The sequence below is a fragment of the Strongylocentrotus purpuratus genome, unplaced genomic scaffold (genome assembly GCF_000002235.5).
Source record: "Strongylocentrotus purpuratus isolate Spur 01 unplaced genomic scaffold, Spur_5.0 spur5_contig_838, whole genome shotgun sequence".
In the NCBI taxonomy this organism is placed as follows: Eukaryota; Metazoa; Echinodermata; class Echinoidea; order Camarodonta; family Strongylocentrotidae; genus Strongylocentrotus; species Strongylocentrotus purpuratus.
The window spans coordinates 515090-529036 of record NW_022145544.1 but is presented as its reverse complement, the minus strand read 5'-3'; the positions used below and the strand labels follow the sequence as shown (position 1 = coordinate 529036).

The window sequence follows — 13947 nt, the reverse complement described above, 5'->3', positions numbered from 1 at the left end:
TAGCGGGGGATGAAGAAGAAGAAGGCCTTTTGCTGCTGATGAAAGGATTTGTGTTGGGACACCAAACCATCTATCATCCAAGACAGGAAACGGAATAGAAAACATCTCCAAACACTGGGAGGAATATATTTTCTTGGCTTATCTCTGGCTTTATCATAAGTTATATATAGCCCTGATGCTTGTTTGTATGAAAGTGCATAAAGAGGACATTTATTTTTTGTATGGTAGTGATCCCATGATCATTTATTTTTTATGTGTAAATCTGGGAGTGGAAATATAAGGTAAGATGATCTGTTGCTTTTGTAAACTATTGTTATGCTTTTTTGTGGGAGGGGGGGGGGTACATGTTAGTTGCTTTGAGGTAAATACCACTGAAATAGAGTAACTTGAAGGAAAATAACATTGACATAAGAGATTGTGGATGGTTAAGAGTGAATCTTTGTCAAGAAATTTAAAATTTTCAGTATCTTTGCACACAAATTTAATCATTGGGCCCATTCCTAGATTAATCAATACACCTTCATCAATTTAAGATTATGTAATGGGGATATCGTAGTAACAAAGACCAAAATCTAGTCATTTAAAGGTACTATGTCCCTTTTGCAGCCAACCTCAAATTCTGTAGAACTTTGCAGGAATTATGAATATGTCATGTATGTCCTATCTGTGAAATTTAAACGATAGCAGTGTCCTCATACTCAAATTATACAAGGAAACCCGTTTACTTGCTAGACTTCACTGTCAGACACTATTGAGTGACTGACTGGCCTTTTTTCTTCTTTGGTAATAACATACATGAAAAGAGTTGTAAAGGGTACATGAGCATTTGTCTACATCAATAACCCACTTCTTGTGATGGCCAAGATTAAACTGATTGAATCTTTGCACAGCATAAAACGTATGACCATTTGGTACAATTGTCTGAAAATCAAGACTATTACTTTAGGGCTCTATAGCCCTAAAGTCGATTTGACAACTAATAGTCATTATTTTCCCACTTGAAGACATTTTCAAGCCCCACCTTTTTTAGGGAAGTTCTAAATTCGTATTATCTTTCACATGCAGTTGGAATTTAACTTTTTCATTTTTTTGGCCTGCAAATGGGACATAGTACCTTTAAGATACACTCTAGTTATGCTTTTCTTGAGAGGACAATCAAAAATAGTTAAAAAGCTACAGTCGGGAAGGTATTTTTGAATTGCTGTCAAAGCGATTGCATGATTCCCAATACAGTACAGCCACATACCCTCCACACTAAATTACTAGCCCCACCTACTTCCAATCATGTAATTATGTCGTGGTGTGGATTCTTTAGGTTATCAGGGTTACCACACTAATGAAGCACACCAAAAAGTGTCATCTGTTCCCTGAATGTGGGTGGTTTATTTGTTCAGGTCAAATCAATCAGAAAAATGACAATCTTAAAGAGAAGTACAGATACTTAAGTAACATGTATTTAAGCAGTCATTTTGCAGGGACACATTCATCATTGATGGCTAACAAATATATGAGGTAACCAGACATTAAATTGTTTTTTTTTGTTTTTTTTGTTGTTGAAATAAATCTTTATTCAGATAAATTCGTTGTCTTAGTTTTGTTTTCCTCTCCTTCTATTTTGTATTTCAACATAAACAAAAAATATTTGCTTTTTAAATTGTTAATTATCAATATATTGGTTGCAAAAAAAAAGTCTCCCAACCCCCTTTTACTGAATTGCCTTTTTGGTCCTTCCTTCCATAAGAGATAAACACAATGACCATTTGGTATACTGGTGGGATGATATTAGCTCTGACATTAATATCTTCAATGTACATCTATATAATAATAGCAGAAGGTTTTGGGGCCTCTCATACCACATATTATATCATGTAAGCATCTGTAAAGTATATAAATGAAGATTACTTTAGATAACACTCCATCAATTAAAATGTTGATGTAATTAACCTGTTGAGTACTGAATTCTCACATTCTTCATAGGTTTAATACAGGAACCACTCAGTTCCAGAGGTCACTGGGTTAAATTGTACTGTAATCCCTGCCCAGTGTCTCAGCTAATCACTCTGCAGCTACAGCAACTGTGCAGCTAGAAACACACCCTCTAGTTTCCCATTTCACAAAACTTGACCCGACGCGAATAGTCTACTGACTGACCTCACACTGACCAACCGTTTGACTGACCAGAAGTCTCCGACAGTGCACCTCACTATCAATACCTATAATAAATCATAATAAATCATAAAAACATTTGTACAATATGTAATTAGCGTTTACCCGTCAAAGTTCTACAAACTATAAAGTTTCATGGGTGCCGCCATCTTTAATCCAATTAATGTTTACATCAGGCAAAATCATCACAGGAGCGGTGCCAAATTTTACACCCTTAAAAAAAAATATACATCATTCAGCCATACAAAATCAAAACAATCTTTACCTTCACCCGATTTTATCCTTAAACAAACATTTTGTCTAGTGTAATATTCCTATAAATGACCAAATATGAAATGTACTACTATTTTTCAACTGTTAACATATAAGTTTATCACACTTTGTCTAATTAGTAGTATTTCCAATACAAAAACACAACTTTTAACATCACTAGCCAAATTTAAAATCTCATACTTCTTGTCTAGCATCATCCTTATCTTTCTTTTTCCTCAATGACATTTAAATATATTATAGAAATGTATTCAAAACCTTAAATTTTAGCTTAAAGCTGACATATCAATGTTTTCTCTAATTTCTAAAATCAAGAAAAACAACTTACGTTTCCCCAGGGAAACTCAGGTGACTCACAATACTACAGCAAGGCTCAGAACACGGCCCTACACGTATAACATCACCAAGCCGTGACGCAATGCACTGTGTGCATGCTACATACACTGCTAGGTCAGGCATATACCCATGTGCGTTTACAACTGTACCTATCAGGACTACTCTAATTGAACTATCCCTCCACTCCTGGTTTGATAACAAAAACCCTCAGAATTAAACCAAAAATGAATTTAACATCTATTTAAAAAACGTGTCTACTCATTGATATACATTTTATACGGCAAAAAAGTCAAATCGAGGAAATAACTTTTTTGTTCGCATTCTTGTCAGTGGCACCTCTATGCAAATTTACCAAAGTCATCCGCATACAAAATAAGGACAAATCCAAGCTCCAACAATAAGAACAAGATACTTGTGCTCACTTTCAATCTAGCCTAATTGACCATCACCTTTAGGGAGCATCCAATTGCATGTGTTCTCTCACAGCGCAATCAGCACTCCCGCCGGGAAACCCACTGGGAAAGGGGCAGTAATCCAAGACGCAACACTGGAATTTCTTTTTCACCTCCTCTAGACCTATATTGTGACAAGCCTTCACAACCAATCAGGGCCGTGATTGGCCACGGAGTTGAAAGTGTAGCATGTGTAGACGGGCTATGGCTGGCGACGTCTTGGTGATCTTTCATTTCCATGTTTGATAGTTAAGAGCTTCGCTGCTCCCGCGATTGATATCTGACCCATTTTGATACCCGAGGCCATCTTTTGGTGGTCTACCGGTACATCGTCTGGGTGGCAAGAGGTTAAATGAGTCGATGGGCAGTCGATATCCCAGTATAAACCACCAGGACAGAGCGCATCAGTATGGCAAATCTGACCTGAACTTGTTGCTCTTTTAATTGAGTTGTCATTATTAAAAGCAGCATGAGACTAAATGTATGGTGATCTAGATTCCAATCCCATTGAATGGTAGACTCTCTATCACCAGAAACGTACCCTTTTAATGAAAGGAGAGTTGTGGTAAAGTTGAAGTTGAGTTCTGGCCATGCGATTGCATTGTGAAAGAAACGGTGTGGAATTGATCAGAATCTAGCATATAAGTATTGGTGTGTACTGCAAGGTTCTGGAATCATCAAAATGATAAGAAATTTGGCCCAGTCTTGGTAAAGTTAGCAGCACTGTACACATAAAGATGTATACAGGACCACACCAAAATGTGGCATAAAAATCTTTCCTGATGTTTATGATGTTACATGCCATATTTAGAATATTAAGGCAATTGAAGAGTCATGGTTTTCAGGGAACATTTCTTATCTGATGTACTTCCACACTTGTCTAATACAATGATAACTTTCACAAATGATTTGTCACCTCTTCCCAGAACTCAACCTTCTCTTTAAGTAGAAATAGTTCTTAACACAATTAAAATATTGCTTAGAGGAAAAGGGCATTTGATTGTTTGACTTGTCCCAAGGAGTGTTTCAAGATAAATGATGAGATACATGTAGCTCATCATCTGTTTGATATGAAGTTCAATACATGATCTTCATGAGATGTGAAGTAACCATTAGTAATACGGATTCCACGATGTACCACTCGTAAGTCAACGAGTGTGTCAGAGAAGCGTAGAGAGGGGGAAAAAAGGAGAGGGTTAAACATAGAGAAAAAGAGGAATTGAGAGAGGGAGAGAGAGAGAAAGAGGAACTGAGAGAGAGGGAGAGAGAGAGAGAGAGAGAGAGAGAGAAAGTAAGAAGGAAACATGGATAAGAGGGAGAAAATGGAGAGAAAAGCATGAAGCTAAGATACAAATACAGTGTTTCATTAATGAATTTTATTTATAACTTGTTTCTGACTTTCTTCCTTTCTGCACTTCATATATTCTCATATATTCTCATATCATTAGAATGTTAGTTCCTTCTCTCAAATTTTACTATACATTGAATAATGAGTCAGCAATTTTTAAAGGTAAACTATACTCTATAAGGTAAGATGTAGGGTAAAAGAATATGCAAAACATTTTCAAATGTGGCTTTTATCATTAAAACCATGCCCTAGAAAATTGCTGCCCTCTGAATGAAGATAGCAGTGTGATAAATCATGATGTCTGTCCTGCACTAGATTATGGTTTCTTAATGGTCTATTTGCTTTGTAAAAGCTGACAATGATTGATATTTAGGATGAATTTAAATCAAATGAGAGAGAGAGAGAGAGAGAGAGAATAAAAAAGGTATTAGTGGGAAACAAATGGAGAGAAAAGCATGAAGCTAAGATACAAATTCAGAGTATCATCAATGGATTTTGGTCATTACTTGTTTCCAACTTTCTTCCTTTCTGTATTGCATATATTCTCATATCATTAGAACTTCTCTCAATTATTATTATTATACATTGAATGATGAATCAGCATCTTTTGAAATAAACTACACTCTATAATGCATAATCATTAAAATCATGCCCTAGAAAATGCTGCCCTCTAAATCAACATAGCAGTGATATAAATCGTGCTGTCTGTCCTGCACTAGATTATGGTTTCTTAATGGTCTATTTGCTTTGTAAAAGCTGACAATGATTGATATTTGGGATGAATTTAAATCAAATCAGAGAGAGAGAGAGAGAGAGAGAGAGAGAGAGAGAGAGAGAGAGAGAGAGAGAAGAAAGAAGGAAGGAAGGAAAGAAAGAAAGAAAGAAAGAAAGAAAGAAAGAAAGAAAGAAAGAAAGAAAGAAAGAAAGAAAGAAGGAAGAGGGAGGGGATATTGATAGCAATGGATAATCTAGGAAAGGGAATTTCCCTGTAGGAAGCCTTTTCTTTTCTTTTCATAAGGGTAAAGCAGATGGGTGTGGCACCATTGACCTTTCCCATATCTACCATTGCTGAAGTAGCCTTAAGTGCTTTTATTAGTGAAAACTGATATTTGATAGCAATGGGCTTATATTGTCAGGGAGCTGTATAAGGTGTTTCTATCATTTTAAATGTTATTTTGTCAAGTGGTCAACAAATCATTTTTGTAATTGTCATAGACAACTTGTCATTGAAACCGAATCTAACAAATTGTTTTTCAACACCTCTTGAGAAACCCAGCATTTTGTGGTAAAAGAGTGTGTAATATAATTCCTATCAATTTAATACTAACCACCAAACTTGCAAAATCAGGCTGACTTGAAAGACACAAGATAAAGAAAAGAAAAATCAGATAGAAGATATGAAAGCAGGTATGAACAAGAAGGGAAGACTTCCTTCCCAGGGTACCTTGCAGACTGACTGACGCCAGAAACCCTGAATATGACCCTTGCTCCAGGTGAATAGCATTTTGAAGGACGCGGGGTAATAGCCAGATGCGTATTAGATAAGTACGCAGGGGATGAGGCAGGGAATCCATTTGTCATTAAGGTCACGAGGAGTTCATCACCTTTTCCCCAAAAGTGGTATCCACATTTTATTGATGACAAATGGTGAGAAGGCGAACAAATAAAAAACGGGATATAAAAGGATGCTCTGTGCGCTGAAAGCCAGAAGGGCGTTGGCTATCATCCTTTGAGAGGAAGCTAACGCCCTTATGGCTCTCGGCTGACGACTTATGCTTGAACATTAATGTCAATCCAAAGAGCAGCTGGCTTTTACGCTTCATTGGTATCAATGAAGTAAAAGCAAGCTTTGGTTCAAGGTTACATCTGCCAAATCTCGCTGGAAATGGCACTGGGAAATCAAGATTCAAGACGGTGAGTTCGCACCGCTCTAAAGATAAGTCACGTGTACGGTTAATCAGGCGTGATGCCTCTCCTCCTTGCCTGCTTTCAAATCATGAGATGCAGAACGTGCCGTAAATTTGAGAGTGTGAACACTTCTCGTCTTTTAGGAGAATATAACACCATCTTCCATTGCCTCTAGCCCTAGATATCTTGGGCATAGCGTTCTAAGGGTTGAAAAAAGAAGCACTGTTGAGTAGTTTAATGGGCAGTGTGAATCCACCCCATTTGTGGACATCAAATAGCTTGATACCTTTATCAAATTTTTCCTTCTCACACAATTTACCAGTGTAAATTGTCTATCCATATCTGATGTGCTTTTTAATGGATCTACCAGACAGAGGAATACTTCTTTGCGATCAAAAGCCCTGGGGGTTTATTTCATTTATTGTTCTAAGAAATTGTTGTTAGTCTTGATAAAAAATGCACACTGCACCCCTGCGGGTTTATTTCATTTATTGTTCTGAGAAATTTTTGTTAGAATTGATCAAAAATGTATACACTGCGAATTTTCCAAAATCAGCCAGTGCTCAATTGAGCATAAATATTGTCAATCCAATGAAAACAATAATTCAATTCTGGTTTATTGAAAACTAAAAACATGCTGAATAAAAAGTCCGGAGACTCATACAATTCAGTTTACAAATTATAAATACATACAAGAATATAAGAAATCAAGAAATCAAGAATCTCTTAATGCCGTTGTATACAAGATTGATTCTTTCTGCATGCTGATCAAATAATAATGCAGATATCGTGAAAAAAAATAATTTTGGGGATATTTTCAAAGTTTGAACTTTTTCTTTTATGCTCTGTATATATGCAATGTCACTCATGTTGATATTATAAATAATAATAATAATATTGATGATTATTTATTATAGCTATTGTAATGGTGATGATCATGATGATAATGATGATGATGTAGGTGATGATGAATCAAGGATGATGATGATGGTAATATAATAATTATGAGATTGATAAACAAAAAACACAGCAAACTAGCAGAATATTTGATGAAATCAATATTAGGTGACCTTAGATTTTGTTTTGATGAAGTCCAGTTTCTGACTTATTTACAAATCACACATAAGGTTGTGGTAAATTTAGAACAGTAATGATAAAAACAGGGATAATATAATGAGAAGTAGTACTACAGCTCAACGTATTGTTACATTTGACAGTTCAATCCACAACTTCAATATATTCCCCATGTGCATTCGTAGGAAATGAGGCCTCTACCTTGAACTTCTGTTCAACTATTCTTTTTTTATTCATCACCCCTCACAGATGCGAAGCCCAACTACTCCATCCTCCTCGGCGACTTTAACACCTACAATGATTACGAGGGTCCCCTGGAGGGGCTACATCTGGGCTACTTCTCCTCACAGAATAAGTGCCCCAAGTATGCCAAATCCAAGAACCCGACCGTCGAGTCGGAACTCACAGCCTACGACGATGCTTGGAAGGTCATGCACTACGGAGAAAATGGTTTCACTTTCAGTAACATGGTGAGGGATAGTGATGTTACTTTGAAAAGAAATCCACTGCATTTACATGTTTTAGGGTTACCTTCATTATAAAAAGGATCAATAGTTATTTGACCGAGTAAATTGAATGAAATCCATTGAATAAATCTACTCAGATCACTCATTTAAACTCAGATCACTCATTTAAACTCAGATCATTGAATAAATCTACTCAGATCACTGATTTATACTCAGATCATTGAATAAATCTACTCAGATCACTGATTTAAACTCAGATCATTGAATAAATCTACTCAGATCACTGATTTAAACTCAAATCATTGAATAAATCTACTCAGATCACTGATTTAAACTCAGATCACTGATTTAAAAATATTCCAGTAGAAACCTTATATATATTTTTTTAACAGCTATTCCAATTTAATAACGGTGGTGGTACAAAAGTGTTAGATTATTGAAATTGCCTGAATAGGAAGATTCTGTTGATTAAATCAATGATTTGAATCAGATGAATCAAATAAATCACTGTAGATCACTGATTAACAAATTTATGTAAAACAATGATTGCAGTGATTGTAAAAAAGGAACATGATTATATATTTTTCTTATAGATGTAGTGTTAAGTGTTACGGGTTCACCCATCTAGAAAGGAATTGCATAGAAATGAGAGACAAAAAGGTTTCCAGGTCCGGTTCAAGCAAAATTTCCTGTGTCTCCAATATTTAAAGTATCTCTCTGATCTTCTTTTAACCCCCCCCCCCCCTCCCTCTCCCCCCTCCCCCTCCCCCCCCCCTCTCTCTCTCTCTCTCTCTCTCTCTCTCTCTCACGCTTTCTTGCCATCACTCACTGTATTCTCTCTCTGCCTCTCTCTATCTCTCTCTCTCTCTCTCTTTTACTCTCTGTTTCTATCTCTCCCTTAATCTCTCTCCATTCTATTCTGTTTTTTTCAATGTATCTCTTTCCTCTTAACCTTTCTCATTTTACCCACACTCCAAAAAGAGGAATAAACCCCTAGCCAATTAGTCTGGCTCTAAATTCGATCATCCTCGGAGAGCAGGATCTGGTCATTATTCACGCTAGAAAAGACCAAGATTTCCTTGCTGGTCATCCCTTCCGAGTCAATCCCAGCATTGTCTGGTATTTAAAATCCATTTTGGCAGATTAGCGGTATTCTAACTTTAGCCATGTCTCCCTGCTGCTCTCTGAACCCCCTCGGTGAATCATTGCATAGATGCCCCAAATTCTGTTGTCTAGAATTTTGATTACACCCATTCGTAAAACTTTTCTGCTCGTTATCCATTTGTCTCTGTTTCTTAACTTTTTTTTCCTGAAGTAAGATTTATTTTGTAAAGGAAAGATGGTAGTTTAAAATATTTCAAATGGATGGGGATTAGTTATTTGTCTATTTTAAGAGGAATTATGAACTGGTGTCCTAAAAATATATATAGAACTTTGAGGTCAATGGCTTTTTCATTGAAATATGTCCTTTTCAGCAATAGTACGGAAGCTACATACACTCGCAATGTTTTATACATAAAAATATGTAAAAAGAATAAGATGCATCTGTCCTTTCAGTTTTTGATATCATCTCATTATTCTTTTTCTTATAAAGATTATTAAGGAAATAAATTATAATGATAGATTTGTCAGAATAAAATATTTTGATTGAATGAGAGGGTTACAGCATTATTACCAATGAAAAAAAGTAAATGATGCAAAATTCATCAAATGTCAATATTGAGATGTTGTAAGTTGCATTTACAAGTGCAAGCTAAAATCTCAGATTTGTTCACATTCCAGGGTTTTGTTAGAAATTGCCAAGCAAATACTAGCAAACACAATAAAAAACTAAATTGGAAAATCCACCTTTTGGGTGATTTTTTTTGTAAACACGGGCAGAAATTTTAACAAACTTTTGCAGTGTAAATGCACGCTCTCGTAACTTTGGTACGATTCCGGGTTTTAGTCACGCGACTCGAGATCTGTGCGATGGCATGCAGAGTATAGGGACATGTTGCGCATGTGCACTACTCACCGAAAAGTCAGAAAGAGCAAACACTGATAGTTTTGTATGGTTTTTCTCCGTAGTGTAAATGGCAGCTAGTCCCCCAAAATCAACCATTTTTCAAAATGGTGGTTGCGCTGTGTAAATGGGCATTTACTCTCAGATAACTCCAATCACTATAAGTACTGGTACATAAAAGTAGCATTCAGGTTCAACTAAATTTCTACTAAATTAACCTTTTAAGGTGCTACTGCAAATCACTTTATTTATTGCCATTAATCCAAGCTGAAAATTATTAGGCTCTCTGTCTTTCTTTTTAGAGAAAATATTTAGTATGTATTTCAATATTGGATGTGACAAGAATCATATACTCTGCTCTTATGAAGAATGGCATGTTTGTTGATTGTGATTTAGAGGGGGGCATGTGTAATGCCATTTTTTAATCTCCCTAGTGGGACAGTCTTCACAATCAATATCTTGTCTGGGGGCAGTATATCTCATGCTACCATCGTAGACCAACCATGTTTTCCATATTCTGCAATGTTCTTCAATTATGTCTCTTTTTGATTTTCCTGTTTCTCATCCAAGTCTGATGGCAATTGGTAATGTAATGGGACGATTATGTTATTGAGAATCATGGTATTCAATTTGTGAAATATCTTTTTTGTTTGTTTAATGACTATGATATTTACATTTCACTTGACTATGATTTTAATTAAAATTACCTTATTTTCTGAGCAATGTTTGCATTTAAATGTATATATTTTTTTTTTGTATACTGAAAAAAAATTATCTTTAATATATGATAAATAATTTTTGAATAAATAACTAATCAAAACTATGGTCTTCAGATTGGACTGTTTCAAATGATTTCTTCATTGACATTGTGGTACACATTTTTTAACACCATACTTTCCCATCTTTATTCCTTTGACAGCCATCACCAGGTTTTGTGAGCAGGCCGGACAGAATCCTTGCCAGCAATCGGTACTTTAAGGTCAGCTCTGCAGAGCTCGACGGCTACGGCAACATCTATGCTAAAAAGTATCAAAGATATATCACCTCTGCAAGAAGGAAAGCCATAATAGAGGCAGGCAGAAGGACGTATTATAGAGAATCGGGAGGGGATTGCTTGCACGACTGTGGTCCAAGTGGATCGTGCCAATGTGGTGTGTGCGTCAGGGGTGGAGACGGACACTCCTGTTCGGTACCAGACTGTGAAGCGTGCAGCGCGGACCTGTACAGACTCTACTGCATCGTCAGAATCGTTTTTGGAGCTTTCACCTTGCAACTCTTTGTTGGTTTGATCCAGACTGTACTCGCCGTCACCCAAGGTGGTTCCGTTCACAGACACAAATCCCTGGCACGCTTCTGCCAGCTACCCCTCTCCGTTACCCCACCGTCGTGGAGACACGTACGTCACCTCCATCTTGCGTCGTGGGTACGCACCGTCCTGAGTTCGTGTCGTAACCTGGCTCTGGTCAATCTCTCCATCAGCCTTCTGGGGATGTTTTCTCTGGTGGTGTTGTCGCAGTCCTGGTTTGAGGAACCGTTGCGACTTCTGGAAAGCTCGCTTCCGGAAGAGTTCAATCCATCTGATCACCTCATGGTTATAGCAGAATTACAATTCATCTAGGGAATATGAATGATAGAAATGCCTTTTCCCTACAGGTCAAGTTACTAAGAATAGACATATTTTGTTCTTTGAATCTAAAGTTTTCAGGGTTTTTTCTATTTCTGTGTGATAGATAAGTGTGATAGATCAGCTGAATCATATTGGACTACGCAAGATGACCTACTTGTTACTTGCATTTTATGACATGGATTTGCAAAAGGGAATACAATAGTCATTTCTGCAAAATAAAGAAAGACTAAAATCATTAGTTATACAGGAACAAATATCCCTTCTAAGTCATAGATTTGCAGAATGGCAAAACATTTCCTTCGTTCATTGCTTTATGTAAAGCAGATTAATTTTGTAAACTCTTTGTGATTATTTGGCCAAAATTGTGACATCTCATTTCTGGTGCTATATCAAAGGTAATTTGATCTTACCTTGCCTGTTCTTGTGAAATAGAAAGATCTGTCACTCATAAACAGTGTTGTGTAGATTTTGCCAAATTAGCCAGGAAACTGTTTATGAGGTTTGTTAATTAGTTTGATGATTGAATTTTTGAATTAGTTTATATTCCAGATTCATTACCTTGTAACTGTTGTTGCAACCTATGTTGTTTTGTTGTCCTTGTATGTTTCTTGTTTTCCTCTTAAAAACGTTAAGAAAGATCGATGATTGAATTTAATACTACCCACTGCAACTGACACATACTCCCTTAAACTCTACAAATCTTGATTAAGTAGCTGATACTTATTCCCTAAGTTTTAGATATCCCTTACTCTACTGATGCAGCTGTAAAATAGCATTGAAATGTCTTTCATACACTTTGAATGCAGGATAAAGATTTTATTGCCTTTGGGCATATATTATATATAAATGAACCTATTTGAGACATATAAGCTGATGAAACATGATGTACTGACATTTTTTCTTTCTTTCAATGCATTTTACTGTCAGAGAAACTTTCATTTAGTTGAATAAATTGATAAAAATATATACAATTTGTGTCAAATCGAGAGAACTCTGTTTCAAAGAGTATTTATAATGTATATTTATGTAAAATTCTACATGTTATCAAAGACTTTGTAATATTGTATATTTGTAGGAATTTCTATACAAATTATTTGTACTGAAATTGAACTTATTTCTCAGCTGATATTTATTGTACATTCCAGTAACAGGAAAAAGTGTCTTTCCTTGATAAGGGTTGAGAAACAAGTTGAAGGTGGTTTTTCTTGGTTTGGGGGAACTTCTGTCTATCAGCAGATGATATTGGACATGTTATTCTTGTTATGACAACATGAGTTAAAGTAGATAGCATTATCAAAATATTGCAGGGATTCAGATATTGGTCAGGTCTTTATGTTGCACTTTCATCATTATCTATTACAAACTTCAAGAAGGGCACTTTAATGCAAATTGTGTAATGATGAGGTTTACTTTATATTGGACGTAAACATCATTTTGATGTTCTGTTTGCTTTACTAATCAGCCTAATCATAAGGTTGCAGGTTGCATGGTTCACAAAAGTAAAAATTGATATTTTTTGTTGGTATTTTCTTGTTGTTGTTGTTGTTTTGAAACTCGGAACTATTCTTTTGTTCCCGTTTTGTTTTTATTGACTTTTCATCTTTCATGTGATATACAGTTAAAAGTATAAAAATCTACCGGTATATATCTAGGTATGATGTGCCTTTTGGCCTACAAATTTGTCACTCAATGCCTTTTACTTCCTACTTACCCATTTAAAGAGAAGGTTGAGTTCTGGGAAGAGGTGAAAAATAATTTGTGAGCGTTATCATTCTTATTATGCAAGTGTGGAAGAACATCAGATAAGACATGTTCCCTGAAAAGCATGGCTCTTCAAATGCCTTCATATTCTAAATATGTCATGTAACATCGTAAAAATCCAGGGTAGGATTTTTACGCCACGTGTTCTTGTAGTCCCATATACATCTTTCTGTGTACAGTGATTGTAACTTTACCAAGACTTGGCCAAATTTCTTATCATTTTGATGATTCCAGAACCTTGCAATACACACAAATTCTTATATGCTAGATGATCAACCTTTTCTTTCACAATGCAATCGCATGACCAGAACCCAACTTCATCTCTAATGTCTGTTACCGTTCACATCAAATGGATTCTTCTACCTCACATATGACTATAACTGATATTATTTAATTTCTTCTAATTGATATATAAGCTGTTGCATATCAAAAACCATAATGAGTAATGTTACTTGTTTGTTATTTATTTGATTGCAGTTACAAATTTAAACTACTACATTTTAGCTTCTATTCAACTCATAAACAAAAAAACG

General features: G+C 35.8%; 1 protein-coding gene across 1 annotated transcript in view; it reads left to right on the top strand.

Moving 5' to 3' along the window:
• The window catches only part of LOC100889507, a 45154-nt gene extending 31689 nt beyond the window's left edge, over window positions 1-13465 (top strand). Inside the window, exons 5-6 of the mRNA XM_011662651.2 lie at window positions 7804-8024; window positions 10946-13465. Coding sequence (XP_011660953.2) covers window positions 7804-8024; window positions 10946-11644 — 920 coding nt within the window. The 3' untranslated portion in view covers window positions 11645-13465. The remainder of the gene's footprint in view (window positions 1-7803; window positions 8025-10945) is intronic.
• The last annotated feature ends 482 nt before the right edge of the window (window positions 13466-13947 follow it).